This window comes from Miniopterus schreibersii (assembly GCF_964146895.1).
Source record: "Miniopterus schreibersii genome assembly, chromosome: 12".
Classification (NCBI taxonomy): domain Eukaryota; kingdom Metazoa; phylum Chordata; class Mammalia; order Chiroptera; family Miniopteridae; genus Miniopterus; species Miniopterus schreibersii.
This window is the reverse complement of record NC_138112.1, coordinates 40,410,423-40,427,587: the sequence shown is the minus strand read 5'-3', so window position 1 is coordinate 40,427,587 and position 17,165 is coordinate 40,410,423. Positions and strand designations below refer to the sequence as shown.

General features: G+C 46.0%; 1 protein-coding gene across 2 annotated transcripts in view; it reads left to right on the top strand.

Moving 5' to 3' along the window:
* Nucleotides 1-17,165, top strand: part of TRIM66 (tripartite motif containing 66) — a gene marked incomplete at its 5' end in the record, with an annotated part of 43,899 nt that overhangs the window by 2,427 nt on the left and 24,307 nt on the right. Inside the window, 6 exons of one of the 2 annotated variants that reach the window (XM_081153622.1) lie at nt 6,560-6,587; nt 12,441-12,544; nt 13,938-14,085; nt 14,981-15,113; nt 15,425-15,541; nt 16,778-16,892. In XM_081153622.1, the coding sequence (XP_081009748.1) occupies nt 6,560-6,587; nt 12,441-12,544; nt 13,938-14,085; nt 14,981-15,113; nt 15,425-15,541; nt 16,778-16,892 (645 nt within the window). Of the gene's footprint in view, nt 1-6,559; nt 6,588-12,440; nt 12,545-13,937; nt 14,086-14,980; nt 15,114-15,424; nt 15,542-16,777; nt 16,893-17,165 lie in introns of those variants that run through there. The other variant, XM_081153621.1, reaches the window with a different exon arrangement.

Below are 17,165 nucleotides of genomic sequence, written 5' to 3'. Positions count from 1 at the left end.
TGTTTAGGTCTTTAATCTAAGCTAAGATTTTTAACATAAACTAATATACATGTCTCAAGGCTTTGTATGACTCAGAATTTCGTCAGAAAACAAAATTCACGCTAATGATAATCATCAGAATCATAATGTTTGTTGCCAAGTTTTCTAAGTGCAGTAGAGACCAAAATCATGAGCTTTGGTGTCAATATATTTGGGCATCTGAGTCTGAGTCCTAATATGCCTGCCACTTAATAGTTGTATAGCTTGGGCAAGTTCTTTGCCTGTAAAATGGGGATGATGATAATAGTAATTAACTCAGGATTGTTATGAAGATTAAATGAGAACATACACATAAAAAATTCTGTACTATGCTTAGGATATAGCAAGAGACCAAGAAATGTGAAAAACACACACCACACTATTATTTAGAACTTGTGAAACTGAAGTGGGAAAAAATCTGTTAGATGCAAATATGCTTGTTTTGGAACCAGAGAGGCAATTTCTTGAACATGTGGCATCTTATATTCTTTAGTATGTTCTATAGTCTGGCTAGGCTGTTGTTACCTTCCATATTTGCATTTATGGGTGAAGAGTGGAATAATCTTTCTCTACTACTTGGAGGCTTTAGGACTCTATGAAGATGTGTGGTATTTGTTGGTTTGTATGTCTGTGTCCTTCACAGGTATTTACTGACTCTGACTTTTGTGTCCTAGGCTGTATGACAGTTAGGGTACAGAGATGAAAAGACAGGGTCCTTGCCTTCAAGGAACTCATATTCTATTGAAGGGCAGATACCTAAACAGATGATAATCATCCAATGTGGCAGGGATGTGAAGAGAAGATTGTTTCAAGTTCAGGCAAAGGAACAATACCTCTGGAAGGTTTGTCAGGCACCTGGACTGGTGGATATCAGTTGCTTACTGAATGTTTTCTGATGGACTAAAAGAATGGCACCCAAATGAGCTATCTGATTAAAAGCAGAGCTGTCATCTATCTCTGGTAAGTCTAGTGAGATACCCAATACCTGAACTTAGATTTCTGGTCCATAATTTGGGAAGTCATGCTTTGGGAGTCTGGTTCTTTGGAAAGAGCTTTTAGCATGGCTTTTTGATCTAGCAGAGGAGGAGCACAGACTTGCTAAAAGGTTTATCCTATTTTTGCCAATCTGGGGTTTTCAAAGGTAATATATGGGAGAAGGTAGCAGATTATCAGATCAGGTCAAATTCAAGTTCATATCTCCTCAAAACTTGTCATCTGCACTGTAGCACTATGCTCAGGGAGACTGCATGCTCACCCAAAGTGCTGAACTGGTGGGAGACTCCATGGAGAATCCTTGAGGAAAGAACCATCCCTGCAGTCTGAGTCATCAGGTGCAGATCTTTAATTAATGCAGCCACAGCCTAGCTGAGATTCACCCCAGCAACTCCATCACACTAGGAAATGGCCCTGCATCAGGTCTCAGGGCTCTGAGGAGACCAGCTGGGCAAGGTCTTCCAAAGCTAGTGACCAGAGCAAAGGCAGAGTGTGCTGAGCACACAGTGGCTTAGCCATGCAGTGGGATAACTGGAGCTACAGACTGTGCAAAAAGGCTGAATATTGGAAATGGATTTACTGTCAATGAGAATACCTACTTGGGACTATTTACTTTTAAGCCTAATTGAAATGGTCCCAGGTCAAATACTATCTGGAAAGTTGGCCACTGAGTCCCAAAGTGATACTTTAAATCAGGGGTGGGAACCTTTTTTCTGCCATGGGCCATTTGGATATTTATAACATCATTTTCGGGCTATACAAAATTATCAACTTAAAAATTAGCTATGAAAAGAGCTCCTAGATTTATTGAATTTCGAGTCCCGCCTGTAATTGCCTTGGCAGGGCCAGACCAAATTTTTTTGTAGGCCATATATACAGCCCATGGATGGGATGATCCCCACCCCTGCTTTAAATAAATGTAGCAAACTCTGGAGGGAGCTGGCCTGCCTGAAGTTGACATTTACTATGTGCTGGATCTGTTTTCAAAATTCTCAGGTGCCTATGGCTGTTACTTGCTCTTTTAGGGGAGATGGGGCAAATAGTTGGATATTTCCTTCCCTATAAAAGTAAAAGGAACATTATTCTTTCTCTTCAAATCTACTAAAAGATAAATCCTAGCTTGAAGACATCGATTCTGAGATCTAAATTCCATAATCTACTTGTTTAGTTATCTTACTTTTCCCATTGTCAGTGTGGGCGATGCAGTTGAGATGTGGCCAAAGGCCTGGTTTGGCAATCATGGCCCTAGAGCTCTGTCTGGACTCTAGCACTAATTGACTGGGAGATCCTGGGTCTTTTCTGCCTCTCAGGGCTGGACTTGAAGCACTCTAAGAATACCAAATAACCGCCATAGCCTCATGCTTCCTGAAGCTAAGTGACAGCATGTCCCTTATAAATTACAAATGCTGAAAGTGGGAGCAATCTCTGTCCCTCAGTGGGCAGGCGTTGGGGCTTTGGGAAGATCCAAAGATAGGGAACTGATGCAAGATGCTACAACCTCAGAGTCAGAGTGGGAAATGACACTTATCTTAATGAGCAGCTCAGCTGGAGGGGCTCTAATGGCCTGGGGAGAGGGTGGGAAGTGGGGGTGGGGGTGAGATCTAAGCTACAGGAGCCTGGCAGGTTGACTGCTATTCGCTTGTTCCAGGTGCTGAATAGTGTCCAACCATTGTGGGACCTATTGCGGGCAGTGACCCCAGGTCTCCCAGGTGGAGGTCAGGCTGCTGAGCTGGGCTGAAGTGGGTATGCAGCAGGTGCAGAAGCTGGAGCTCCCGAACCCTACCAGCAGGATGGCTTTTTAGCTCATGAACAGTTTCCTCAACTTAATTGGCTCTCTAGGGCACTGGGACTTGCTCTGTGCACTTCAGAACAGTACCTGTTACTGGGAGAGCAATTCCCCTGGTAATAGGAAGGAATCAGGTTGTGTTTAGGGGGAAGGCTATAGCTAGGACAAATTTGCTGAGGGGGTAGTTCATGGTAGCTGTGGTTGAAGGACAGGACTTGGAGGGGTCTCTTGTTAGCCGGACCTCTGTCATTCACGGGGGATCAGTCAACCTCTTACTGCATAAATGGGGCATCAGGAGTCCAGAAAGGACCAGAATCCTGCTGAATGTCACGTAATTGGTCACTTACAGAACCAGAAAAAAATATCCAGCCCCCTTGCCTGCCAGTCCAGGGCTTGCCCGGGCTTGAGGGCCAGTAGGAACTGCAGGCCTAGAGTAGCAACTCTGCTGCCCTTTGTTCCCCCACTGTCCCTCTGTCCAGGCACAGTTGGAAATGGGAATAGTGGCATTGCATGGAATATATCAGTGTATCAGTCCTTGGATTGTTTGAGATTTGAAGTGAAAAGAGAGAGATGCCACTCTGTCAGATGAGATGAGCTTGGATTTATCCTACTTGTACTTTCTGCATTCCCCCATGGGTTCCTTTTTGGCATAGAAAGCTTGTTTCACAATTGGGTGGTTCCTAGGAGCATGGGCTCTGAAAGTTGTGGATCCTTCATGTCTAGTCTCAGCCTGTCACCTGGTCTTCATGCCCAGATTCTGACTCTTGGCTCAGATCTGCTGCCTGGCCCTGCCCCACAGTCCCTGGATCCGCCAGGCTGATCTCACTTTACCTATTGCCTCTGTGGATTATTCTTCCAAATCCTCTAGTTTCAGCCCTGGTCACGTTTTCCTGTTCTGGGTCTGCATTTTTAACTGCTTAAAAGTTCCCATTTTCTTGCAGTTCAGAACAGAAAATTAGGATGGCTTTCCAGGCTCTTCCCAGTCTGACCCCAGACTAATTTTACAGCCTCATCTCCTGTCATTCCTCTATATCACCTAGCTTTACTAGTCTTTCCCCAAGAGGCCTCACATTTTGATCTCTAAAATCCTGTTCATGATGTTCCCGCCTCCTGAAATGCCCTTTCCTTATTAGTAACAGCTTACCCCAAACTGAAGGTACAGCTCAAATATGAGCCAGTTTGATTTCAGAGAGAGGAAGCGAGAGGGAGAGAGAGAGTTAAAACATCAATGATGAGAGAGTCGTCATTGATTGGCTGCTTCCTGCATGCCCCCGACTGGGGGATCCAGCCCACAACCCGAGCATGTGCCCTGACTGGGAATCAAACCTCGATCTCCTGGATCCTAGGTCAATGCTCAACTGCTGAGCCACGTCTGGCTGGGCAGCAAAATTTTTTAAGGGGCTAGATAGTATATACTTTTGGCTTCACAGATCATGTAGGCTCTGTCACAACTACTCAGCTCTGCCACTGCAGCACAGAAAACACCATAAACAATACGGAAATGAACTGGCATAACTGTGTTCCAATAAAACTTTATTTACAAAAATAGGGGAGCTGTAGTTCTCTAACCCATTTTAGGCTCTGCCTGGGGAAATTGGGTGGGATTTGAACTTGTGGGTGATGTCAAGTAGGAATAGCTGTGTAGGAGCCAGGCAGAGCCAGAAAAATATGACAGTGAATCACAGGTAGGGGTAATGTTAGGAGGGGGCATGTAGAGGAGAGGCCAGAAGGAACAGGAGTGAGTTAATTTTGGCTAGAATATAGGACTGCTTGAAGGAGAGAAGTGGGAACTCTGCAAAGGAAATTTAGGGCCACATTGTGATGGGTCTCAACCAATTTAAGCTATTCTATAAACAGTGGGGAACCATTGAAGGTTTTTGGTCAGTGGAATATGATCAAATCTATATTTTAAAAAAGTCATCCTGCCTCTGAAGAATGATTGGAGGAGACAAGACTGGATGCAGGAAGATCTGCTAGGAGGCTATTGTAGTTGTCCAGGCCATTGGCTCCAGATTACTGGTTGTTGAACCAGAGCTTAGGAATTATTTGTGCAACTTGGTAAAAATATAGATTCCTGGTCCCACACCCATACCTAAGAGATTTGGATTTGGTTGCTTTGGGACTTCTAACATACTCTCTGGATTTGTGAATCGCTGATCCAGCAAGGCAGCATGAGGCCTGATCCTAAGAGTCTGTGGGAGCCAGAGAAAGTAGGACGCAGCTAAGATGGGATTTGGCAGCTGCCCTCTTCGTCCTCCTGTCACCTATCTCTGTTCACGACAGCCCATCCACTTGGCTCCTCTTTCTTCACACACGACCACTCCCCCAACATCCTGTTTTGGTTATATTCTGTCAGTTCTTTGAGGTGACTCTTCTGTCCCTTTCTTTCCATTTCTACCCTTGTTCAGGATCCCATTAATGCTCAACTGCCCAAGCCTCCTCCCTGACTGCCCCCATCTCCAGTCCATCAAGATAATCATAAAGCCAAGCTCTGTCTCTCTCCAGAACCTTTTTGGGGATGCCTTTGCTTTTAGGACAAATGCCAAGCTCCTTAGCTTAGCATTCAGGGCCCTTCCGGAGCTTACTCTCTTGCCAATTTCCCAGCTCATTCTGTGCCACTCCCCCTCTGTGCTTCTGAAATTTTCCTGTTCTCTGTACTTTTGCAATTATCTTGTACCCGTAGTTTTTCCCCATACTAGTATTTTTGCTCCAGCTCGATCCTGTTTTTCCTTCCTTTTTTTTCTCCCTGATCCTGTATGACTCTGTCTCCCTCGGGGGTGGAGTTAGCTGCCAAGAGACACCTCCCAGGACCTTTGTGCATCATAAAATGTGTGTCTTCTCCATCTGAAGTCCTAATCCTCCACTTGTGACGGACAATTGGTCACTATGGCAACTGACTGTGACGTCACAGGATAAGGACTTCAGGTGAAGTGGCAGGAGCAGGTGAGTGTGTAGGAGACAGATTTTAATGTCCGTTGAAGGCCCCCCTCCTTCAGTGCTGGGGGCATAGAGGGATATCTTGGGCTCCTGCTGATTTTAAAAATGATGCGGTGAGAGTGTGTGCCTGGCATCTGCGTGCTGCAGCAGTGTGGGGCTGACAGAGTGTGTCAACTTGAGCTCTGGCTGTGCAGGCACCGCTGCTGCGTGAGCCTGTTATTCCATTCTGGATTGCTATTTTGATACCCAGATTGCATCATTCTTCCTACGTATAAACAGGGGGTCCCCAGGGCCCTGCAGCTACTCACTTCTCCACCAACACTGTTGTTGTGATGAGCTCTATTTAAATGAACTGCTGGATCCGGGCAGGTTCCAGCCATACATGAGCCCTGTCATTTTGGGGAACATGGAGGGCTGAAGGATTTTTGGATGGAGTCCTAAAAAGCTGAGAATGATGGCCTCCTGAGCTGAGCAGAGAGCGACAGAGCTAGTTCCTGAAAGTTGAAAATCTCCTTTTCTTCCTTCTGAGCTTCTATTCCAAGGCACCCAGAGGATTAGGAAGGAGCTGCAGCTAGGAAGAGAGTCGCCTCTTTGAGGTTTCCCTCTTGCTGTTCAGTTTGGAAAATTGCTGCAGAGCCTTCGAGATAAACAGGAACAGGAGGAGTCAACCAAGCTCTTTCTTGCAGCAGCATCTCAGGTGAGCTGGAGAAATGCAACCCTGGTTGAGGAGGCATCAGAGAAAGGAGAGGATCCAGGCTGCTCCCCCTACCCCACCCAGTACCCAGCTCCCCGGGGCTTAGGCCCTGCAGTCCAGCTGGCTGCAGCATGCAGGGTGGGTGTTCCTGGGCTCTTGGTAAGCACCATCCTTTGGGACCTGTGGTGGGCTCACCTGTCGCTCTTCTGACTTCTCTCCCAGGTGTTGTTCTAATCACAGGGCAGCAAGGGCCACAGGTAAGCCTGTTGGCAGCCAGGGGCAGGAGCAGCAGTCACTTAGGATTAAAATCTGTTTTTCTAGCAGGGACTGGGCATCTGGGGAGTGGGTGCAACATATTTCTCAAAGGTGGTGCTGCTCTGAGCTATGGGCTAGAGGAAAGCTTCAGGGGCTTGTGTGGTGAGGGTCTTAGCTGATGCCCAGTACCCTGGAAATGCCCTTGGGGGGAGGACAGGAATGGTTGGTGAGGATGGCCAGCCCACCAGAGGATACAACCAAAGTGTGTTTTCTCTTTGTATAGTGTCTGAGAGGGACATAGGGAGGTAAAATGTCTTACTTGTAGCTACAGGGATAATCAGGTACTGCTCAGTGGTTCAAGATACCACCTGTGTTTTACAAGGGCTCTCTAGTGTTTAGCTAAGTTCCTCCCTCTCTCTGGGCCTCTATATCACCTTCTTTATGGTAAGGGAATTGGCTAGATGAGCAGTGAAAAAAGCTAGGTCTGTCTAGCTTTGGTTTTGGAGGTAAGAACTGGCAAAGGAACACCAGGCTGCTTCAGAGGATGCCACTGCTCTGTTGGAGTCAGAGCTTGGGCCCCAGCTACAAAGTTTTGTAGAGCCTGGATAAGAACTGTAGAATGAAGGGCTTCTTAACCCTCAGAGGGTTGGCTGCTTAGCAATGAGCTCAAGCTTACATACCTGTGGTGTATGTATCCCTACCTGGTGGGCTGAGCTGACCAGTTCTAATTTTCTTTCCACCCCAGCCCCCTGGTGTCCAGGTTGCCTTGGCTTTGCTATTCACGGCTGAAGGGTAGACTGCCCAGTCTTGGCCTGCCTCCCTTGCTGCCTCACTAAGTCCTGGGCTCAGCATACTCTCTAGGACCCTGTAGCAGCCTTGTAGTGCCAAACCTCAGGCTGCACCCTAAACCTGCTCATCAGTCCTTCAGTGGAGCTGAGACTTAGGGGAGGCAAAATGTCTGCCAATTCACTGCCAACCCCAGGGTACGTAGGTATCAGAATACCAAACAGTGTTGAGCATCTGGCCTTTGTGCTTCTCTCTCAGAAGGCAGATACATCACAGCTGCATTCAGAATCTCTAACATTTGGAGCCTCTTTAAAACTGGGTGAGCCTGCCTTTCTCAGCTGCCAGATGCAGGGACAGAGCTATCAGGCTCAGACACAGGGAAAGGGGGCACAGTGCGCTCCCTAAGGCACTGGTCCTCAAAATTGGTTATACATTGCAATCACCTGGGGAATTTTTTAAAATACTGATGCCTGGATTCTATCACTTGAAACTGATTTAATTGATATGAGATGTGGACTGGACATCAGGATGTGTAAAAGTGCCTCATATGATTCAGATATGTAACGAAGTATGAGAACCACTGATCTATAGAATGAAACTGCCCCCAGAGTTATTTTCTCCAGGAAGGAAAACTCTGCTTCATTTGCCTTTTCTCGAAGGTCATATTTTTTATTATTTTTATTAAAAAAAAAAAGTCTATATTGATTTCAGAGAGAGGAAAGGAGGGGGGAGAGAGAGAGATAGAAACATCAGTGATGAGAGTCATTGATCAGCTGCCTCCTGCATTCCCCCTGCTGGGGATCAAGCCTGTAACCCCGGCATGTGCCCTGACTGGGAATCGAACCTTGATCTCCTGGATCATAAGTTGATGTTCAACCACTGAACCACACTGGCTGGGCAAAGGTCATTTTTTTAAAACTTTAAGCATAGCTGGGGCTGGCTTTCAGTTTCTTGTGGATTCCCAGGTCCAGAGCTGTTTCCATGTCATCATTAGAGTCTGATCATTATTCTGCAATATTTTACTTATAATTAAATTATTTAGTTGATTAAAATAAAATTACCTTTTTTATTTACACTTGAATTAGAGAGGAGCCTAGCATAGTGAAAAGGGCTAGGTTTTAGACACAGACAGACTTGGGTTTCAATTGTAGTTCTGGCCTTGCTTTGTATGATCTTTGATGGTGATAACTTCTTGGACCCTCAGTCTCTCTAACTATGGAATGGGGACAATGTCTACCTCTCAGAGGTAAGGTTTGATGATTAAATGAGATAACTCACATAAAGTACCTGGCATGGGGAATGGTGGTAAAAGAATAATTTGTCCCATACATCCCAGGGACCAGAAGTGCTCACTCTTATAGCAGATTGACTGAACATCCTTGGATTTCAGAGCCACTCTACCATGCCCCTGGTGCCAGCAACTTCTTCACTCTGGAAGCAGAAGCCCCGCCTCCTCTGGGATGGTCGTGTGGCCTTTAGACCTTTCCTCAGAATTGATGTGCCCATGTGTGAAACCGAAGCTCAAGACTGTTGCTTGAATAATTCAAATAGAAAAAAAGCAATATATCTAAATGATATTTTATGTAACGTGATTTAAATATGTATTACTGACTAAATTAATGTTAAATATTATAAGTAGATGTTTGATAACTTTAGACACATAACACAGTCCTAAGAGTTCATGTATTCCAGTTGTCTTAAAAAATTTTTGTTTTGGTATCCTCATTGAAAAATGGGGAATTCTCTTTAAAAAAGAAAGCTCAAGGTTGACATAGCCTGATGGGGTTAGGGACCTTCTGAGGGAAGATGATTTCTGGACAAAGTGTTGTGACACAGGTAACACATGTGCTCTGTGTTGACTTGGCCCCACAGTCTCCCAGGGAGCTGCTCGCACCCCTGCCATGGTTCTCCATCCCTGCTGCCTGCTGCAGTAGCCCCTCTTCAGGTGGCCGAGTCCACAAGCTTGTCTTCTGACTTGCTGACTTGGTAGCCAGGTCACTGTTTGGTCATCTGTGCCTTCCCATCTTGCCCAGGGGAATATTTCTGAAGCCTGGCTGCAGTAGGCAAAGGAAGAGGGTTGGATAATCCATACTCCCCTGATATTCCCATTCCCTCATTTTAAGGATGTAGAAAGTAGGGTTCGGAGAAAGGAGCTCACTTATGTAAGGTTATACAGAAAGTGACCGCTCTGGGCCTGGGGCCCACATCTCCCGGTTCCCAGCCGTTCCCAGCACCACACTTCTGCTCTGGTTGACCTGGCTCTGTCTTCCTGGGCTGGCTGCCTTCTGTCACCCTGAAAGCTTCCAGGCTGCTGCTTACCACTTTTAGCGGCTGTGAGTGCAAGGAGTACACGTGGAATACGCAGAACCAAAGAAACGTAATTGTTCAGTTTGCTAAAAATCATGCAATATTTTTTAGTACCAAATGTGGATAGTTTTTGTATGCAGACATGTGAACAGATAGTGAGAATGCAATGTGATATTTGTTATAGCAGAAGGATGTTCAGAGTGCTGTGGGGACTCAGAAGAGGGAATAATTAACTTATCCTGAGGGAAATCAACCATGCTTCTCAAAGGCAGAACATTTGGAAGAGGTTTGAAAGGACAAATAGGAGTTTATCTGAAAAGGAGGGGAGCATGAAAGAGTATTGCAGGGAGAGGGAACAGCACTTTTATAAACAGTTATGCAAAGGTATGGTGTATTGGGGAGATACCAGAGATATTTGGCGTGGCAAGGACATAGGTATGTGGCAGATGAAGCTAGAGATGCTACTAGAGAGAGAGAAGGACAACTTGGAAAGGGCCTGAGAACCAAGTTGAGGATTTGGGCCTTTAAGGCCAAGGAAGGCAGAGGATATGTAATGAGACCGTCTCTAATCTATTCAGTTATTTCTCTTTTTTCATGATGCTAATGAAGCTGTGTTAGTATGACTAATGTGTGGGCCTCTGGTAACAGGGAGTTGGAAGCCTTGTGGAAGTTTTCAACAATTAGAGCAGCATTTCTGACCTAGGGATAAATGAGTAGGGTGAGAGAAGTGGAAGGGAGGAAGTCACCTGATTCCCCTGGATGAGGCCCCTGTGGAGAGCATCCTTCTGCACTCCTGGCCACTGTTCTTGATAGGCAAGAGACTAGGAGATTCCAGATTTAGTTCTGTCCATGGCTCTGTGAAGGCTGGGGGAGGTTTTTAAATTTGGGTGGGGGGATGAAAGGAGGAAGAGTATTAAACTATTATTTTTCATGATTTTGTGGAGTTTAATTTTTCCAGGCTACATCAGTTAGTTTTTGCTTCATAATAAACCACTTGAAAATTTGTGGTTAAAATAACAACTGAACTTTATGATTCTACAGGTTGGCATTGGGGCTGGGATTTTTGCCTGGGTTGAGCTTGGCTTGGCTGATCTCAGCTGTGCTCACTCCTGTGTCTGGGTCCAGCTGCTGGGTCAGTTGGAGCTAACTGGCTTATGGTGGCTTCAAGTGGGACACCTGAGACAAACGAGGCTCTCTCCTGCATGGTCTCTTATCTTCCAGCACTCTAACCTGAGGTTGTTCACATGGCAATCTTAGGGAGCAAGAGCAGAACCATACAAAGTCACCTGAGGTTTATCCTTGGAACTTGTTCAGTGTCAGTTTTGCTGCATTCTGTTGGCCAAAGCAGATCATGAGGCCAGCCTAGCTTCAAAGGGTGGGGAATAGACTTGGTCTTTTAATGGTTAGGATTGCAAGGGCATGGACACACAGAGGGGACGAGTTTGTGGGCCATTTTTTAAATGTACCTCTCAGACTGTTTGATTTTCATTATCTGGGAGAGTTGATAATTGAGGTCATTATCATGCATGGGACATGAGAAATCTTTTGAATTCAAAGTCAACATTCATGGATGATCATGTGCTTAATTTAATTCCCACAGCAACTCTTGTTTTCTCTTTCTGTTTTATATATGAAGAAACTGGGCCACAGAGGAGTTAAGTGAATTTAAGTGACTTGCCAACCAAGGTCACTGGGTGGTAAACCTGGTGTTTGTACTTACATTTGTCTGACTACAAGTCTAGAGCAACTGCCATTGTATCCTTTTAATGATACGAGGCTGCGGTGGTTACTGCAGCACTCACTGCCTAGGCAGGCCTTTCCATGTCATTTTCATCCTTGGGCATGGGCACCTAGTCCTGCTCAGGAGGCTCATTTTCTTGCATATGGTGAGCTGATTGCTCTTGGGGTGGGTCTGAAAGAGCACCATAGTCTCCAGGGGGGCATTCTGATGCCCCTTATATAGTTCAGGAGCCCACTATGCTGAGGAATGTGTTGGAGATGGTTGCATTTCTTTGGGAAGAGGGGGTTAGGACAAGATGTTCATGTTCACAGGTGAAACATGCATATATGTGATGCACCCAACATGGACTAGCTGGAGAAGGCCCAACAAAAGCTCTCTAAGACCCAGGGGTAGACCGCTTGGTCTTGGATATAAAAAAAAAAAAAGTACCTCCTAGATGAGCAGGCAGGAAGGCCTTGCCTTTCTCTGGCTAGTGCCTTTTGGAAGCTCTAGCTTTGAGATCTTAAAAGTAATTCTGCTACCCGATAACCCTAGTGGTTGGAGTTGTGTCTAAGCAAAACTGGTTCCCTAGAGCTTAGCCATTAATGGGATCTGGACTCTCAGGGCTGTGGAAAGAGGAGTGGGAGCAGCAGAAGGCACCCAATTATCAGAACCAGAGAAGGGCTGGGCCTGTGGTAGCATGGCTCGTGGGAGGGAAAGGAAGGTAGGGCCCGGCAAAGATAAGGGTGTAAAGAGGAGTGTAGAGCAGGCGCCTAATGGAATGGTCATGCTCAGAGTACCTAATGGAAAGTGCAGGCTATGGTGTCAACTATAGTTCATTTTGACACATACCTTGGTGTTATGTGTTAGAAAGCCTCATGTCTAGGCCTTATGTATAATCTACCATGTTGCCCTGACTCTCTTATCTTTTTCTGTTATCCCAGAGCTCATCTCCTGTCCAGGGTGTAGGCGAGCATATCCTACCAGGGATGTGACCGAACATTTTTTTCTGCAGTGCTTTTCTCCTGAGCAATTCAAGATGGCTAGGGTAAGTCAGAACAAGCAAAGAAGCAGCTGATCCTTTTCAGAAATCGGTGGGGCCCCGTCCATAAGTCTGTCTATTTATTCATCATTCCATCAAGCTTGTTACCCCACTATCAGTCTGCCTAATCATCCATTTATCTATCCTTTTATGCATCTATCCAGAAAAGAATGATAATGTTTGGGTTGGGGAAAGCAAAATGGGAATTTTTTCTCTCTCTTATAGCTCTTGCTGAAAAATATCAGCATTGAGCTTTTATTTCCTTTTATCTCTCCCTGAGTTGAAACTCATGAACCAGCCTGGGTTAAATGGGTTCACCAGTTTTGCCTGTATTTAACAACTGTTACTTTTAACCTGAGTTTCTGAAAGTTCACATTACTTACTGACTGGTTCTCCTGTTCCTTTCTCCACTAAGGTATCCTTGCCACAACATTTTATTCATTTGTTAATTTACTTACTTGCTCCTATATCTAATTCCTACTGAATATCTTACATATGTTAGGCCCTGTGCTGGGTGCTAGGCAGACAGAGACCTATGTTCTCTACCCTCAAGGAATTCATAGTTTAATTAGTAAAAGTTGTATTTCTTCTCCCCCCACCTCCCCTTCCCTCCCCCCCAGCTGTGGATTTCTCAGATAGCCAGTGTGAGGAGAAAGCTGTTAGAATCTACATCAGCTTAGTGGCCTATATTATTCAATAACAGACAGGCTAACTTCTTCCAAATCTCTTCTCCACATGTTCTACATCAGACCTGCAAGGTATCTACTGACCAAGTGAATGAACATTTGGACTAGGAGAGGACTGGGTACCCTTGGACCCAGCAAGCCTTAGTTGTGGGAACATAGCTCTGAGAGTTGGTCTGTGCTTGGTCGTTCCTGGCTGTATACGGTCATCTTTCTCTGTACCCCACACCAACTGTTTCCTCCTCTGTGCAGGCACGTTGAACTTTCTGCTCCTGTTCCCATTTTCCTCCCTTGTCTGTCTGGTAAACTTCTACTTATCATTCCATATTCAACCCAAATGTCACCTCTTTATGAGACCTTTCCTGGCCTCTCCTAGACTGAGCCCCTGGAAACTTCCCTTTGCTTCCTTAGCACATGGTGCATTTTTATCACAGCATTACTCCTTGAATGTCTGCGTGCCTTATTCATTTGGGGATCCTCATCTTTAGCACAGTACTGTGCTAAGAGCCCCCGAGGCCACTGTTCTTTTAGTCACAAAGGTTGCTTTTCTTCACAAGCCCCCACATGTCACTCCCAGGCAGCTCTCCAGAATGGACTGCACTCCAAACTAGTGGAGGAGCAACTCTGCAGGACCCCAGTCCCTGGAGCCTTTACCACTCACAGAGGCAGGCTCAAATAAGGGTATTGTCAGTAACTTCAGAACTCTCTGCTTCCAGAACTGCTCTGAGTGCAAGGAGAAGAGGGCGGCACACATCCTCTGTACTTACTGCAACCGCTGGCTGTGCAGCTCCTGCACTGAGGAGCACCGGCATGGCCCTGCCCCTGGGGGGCCACTCTTCCCCCGGGCCCAGAAGGGATCTCCAGGTATCACTTCTCACTCTCCCCACCAGCTTGCATGCCCTTAAACAGTGCTGAACCCTAAAATCCTGGGAGAATAGCTCTCTGACTTTGCTTCCCAGCTGGCGGTGGGAGGAGGGGTGGGCTCAGAGCCCTTCCCAAAGGAAGCTGTCTCCTCCAGATTCACAGTCACAATGTAAGTCTGTCTGGGCTCTCCCTGTTGGGGGTGAGTGTGGGTGAGATGTGTGGTGAGAGGTAGTTTTGAATTATCATGGAAGCTAGCTGAGTTCCTTACTTTCACCTCTATTTACAACAGTCATGCCTCACTTCTCTTTAGTTACTTCATTAAACAGCCAGTATCAGGGCTTGTCCATTTCTATCTAATACCCTTTGTTTTAAATGCCAATCTTTGAAAGTCTTTTCGCCAGGACTTTAAACCATGGGAGGGGTTTTACCTCTGTCCTACCCACAGGAACCAGATTTAATGATCCATGTGATCTGACCTGGAGCCTGGTGAGGCTGGGTAGCTGGTTTCAGCCCTGCCATACAGAATCCTGGTTAATGAAGAGGTTTAGGTGGAATTTTAGAGGAGTCATTATTCTGCAGGCGATCCATGTGCTACAGTAGTAACAAGCACTTTCCTCAGCCTCTGGCAGGTGGTGGGATGCCTGGGGCTTGATAATGTGTAATTTTTGGCCAGCTGGGCAAATCCAGCTAGGTTAAACCTGCATTCCTCCTTGTGTTCCTGGAACCTCTGTGGCCCAACAGGAGGCCTCTTCTGTTTACACCACCTATTCTTAAAGCTCCGTGTCTCCCCTGTTTCCATAGAGGGCCCCATTGAGGGCCCAGGGCTGCCCAGTGGAGCTTAACTGAGAGGTCTTTCTGAGCAACAGAAGCCTGCTTTCTCCATCTTGTCTGGCAGGAGTAAGTGGTGGTTCTGGGGACTTCGCCTTGTACTGTCCTCTACACACACAGGAAGTGCTGAAGCTGTTTTGCGAGACCTGTGATGTGCTCACATGCCATAGCTGCCTCATGGTGGAACACAAAGAACACAGGTGGGGCTGGATGGCTGTTCTAAGGGGATTGGGAGGGCTCTGGACTTCTACCTGTGGGAGTGTTGGGCTCCCAGGGCATCAAAATTCTTTCCCTGCCTAAGCCAACCTTCAGCCGCTGGGATGAAGTTTTCTCGGCTCCTGTTGTGGGGCTTCTTTCCAGAAGGACTGCAGGGCCAAGAGTGACTTTTCTTAGATGTAATCCCAGCTTCCATTGGCCTGGCTGAGACATGCACTGTGGGGATTCTTGCTTGGCTGGCATGCTCAGAATAAGACTCAGCTTTCTTCAGCTTTTTCTCTGCCTCCTCCTCTAGGTGCAGACACCTTGAAGAAGTACTACAAAATCAAAGGATGCTTCTGGAAAGTGTGACTACACAGGTGGCTCATAAGAAATCCAGTCTACAGACATCTGCAAAGCAAATTGAGGACAGGTAGCACAGGCTAGCCCTTGCCAGCTCAGGAAATGCTCTGTTCCCCCACATCCTGGACATGCCATTAGGCAGATGTGGGCATATGTCCCAGAAGGCCTTAGAGGTCTCAGGGCCAGTGAAAGGGCTTTGGGTCATCACTTAGTGAATGGAACCAAACTAGGTTAGGATGATCAGAGTGAGTCTGGGCCCAAGCATGTGCCTTTTGAAAGTGTTCATGAAATAGCCAGAGGTCAGTGCTTGAGAACAAGGACACACAGTAGGTAACGGGAAGAGAGAGCTGTTTAGCTAAGGGTACAACAAGTAGGTGGTAATCTGCCCTTTATCACCCCTTTCCAAGTGTTTTATGTAGAGATCTACAAATGATATGAAATCATTGGCATTTTACAGAGGAAGAGGAATTACTAGGTACTGAGAGTTTATCAGGTGGTAGGCATTGGGTTGGGCATCATACATGCATTATTTCAATTTTTATGATTCTTTGAGTCAGATTATCTCCATTTTTTTTCTCATGAGGAGACTGAAGTTCAGAGAGGTTAGGTGATTTGAGTTCACACAGCTAGTCAGTGACTGGGCTGAGTTTGGAAGCCAGGTCTGTGTGACTTCAAAGCCCACGTTCTCTCTCTCTTTTTTTAACAGCTTTACTGAGATATAATTTACATACCATAATATTTCCCTTCTAAAATGTACAATTCTGTATTTTGTAGTATATTCATAGAGTTGTGCAACCATTATTATTATCTACTTTTAGAACATTTAATCACCCCAAAAAGAAACCCCATACACATTAGCAATCATTCCCCATTCCCCTGACATCCCCAGTTCTTGGCAACCGCTAATCTACTTTCTGTTTTTGCCCATGCTCTTGTTACTGCATGACACTCTTTAGTGGAGCATTCTCCTTTTTAGACAACAGATTACATGAAATTATACCCATACTTCCTCATTCTGTCCTGCCTCTAGTCTGTGTGAACTTTTAAGCTGCTTGGTTGACCTGGGTGTGGACCTGGGGTTTACCCAGGTTGAATTATGGGCCATTGGACCACTTATATCAATTGGGCTGGGTTGTACAAAGGGTGGGATGGTGAAGGAAGTTTCTTGTTTCTTTATATTTGGTGCCTTCTGGGCCCTGATATCAACAGGCAGCCTGCAAATTGTTGGCCCTTATGTTTGCTGACTCTAGGCCCTCATAGGCCTGGAAGGAAGGGCTTACCATGCTATGTCCCATCTTGTTTACAGGATTTTTGAGGTGAAGCATCAGCACAGGAAAGTGGAAAACCAGATCAAAATGGCTAAGATGGTTCTGATGAATGAGCTGAACAAACAGGCCAATGGGCTCATAGAAGAGTTGGAGGTATATGTGGACAGATGGACCAGGTGGACGGGTTCTGTGCTCTTCCCTAGGTCAGAAACCAGGCACATATCAAACTAGGTCCAGGGCTCAGAGCTGCTTGGGCTGGAATTTATGTGCTCTTTCTTGCTCCCTGTAACTTAAAATGTCCAGTTTAGTTTTGGGAGAGTGGCTTATTAAGGACTGGAGAGTTAGTTCAAACTCCCATCAGCACCGTGGCTCTAAGGCAACTGCCTTCCTGGACTATATGCAGCGTTACAACCTTGGAAGAGAGTC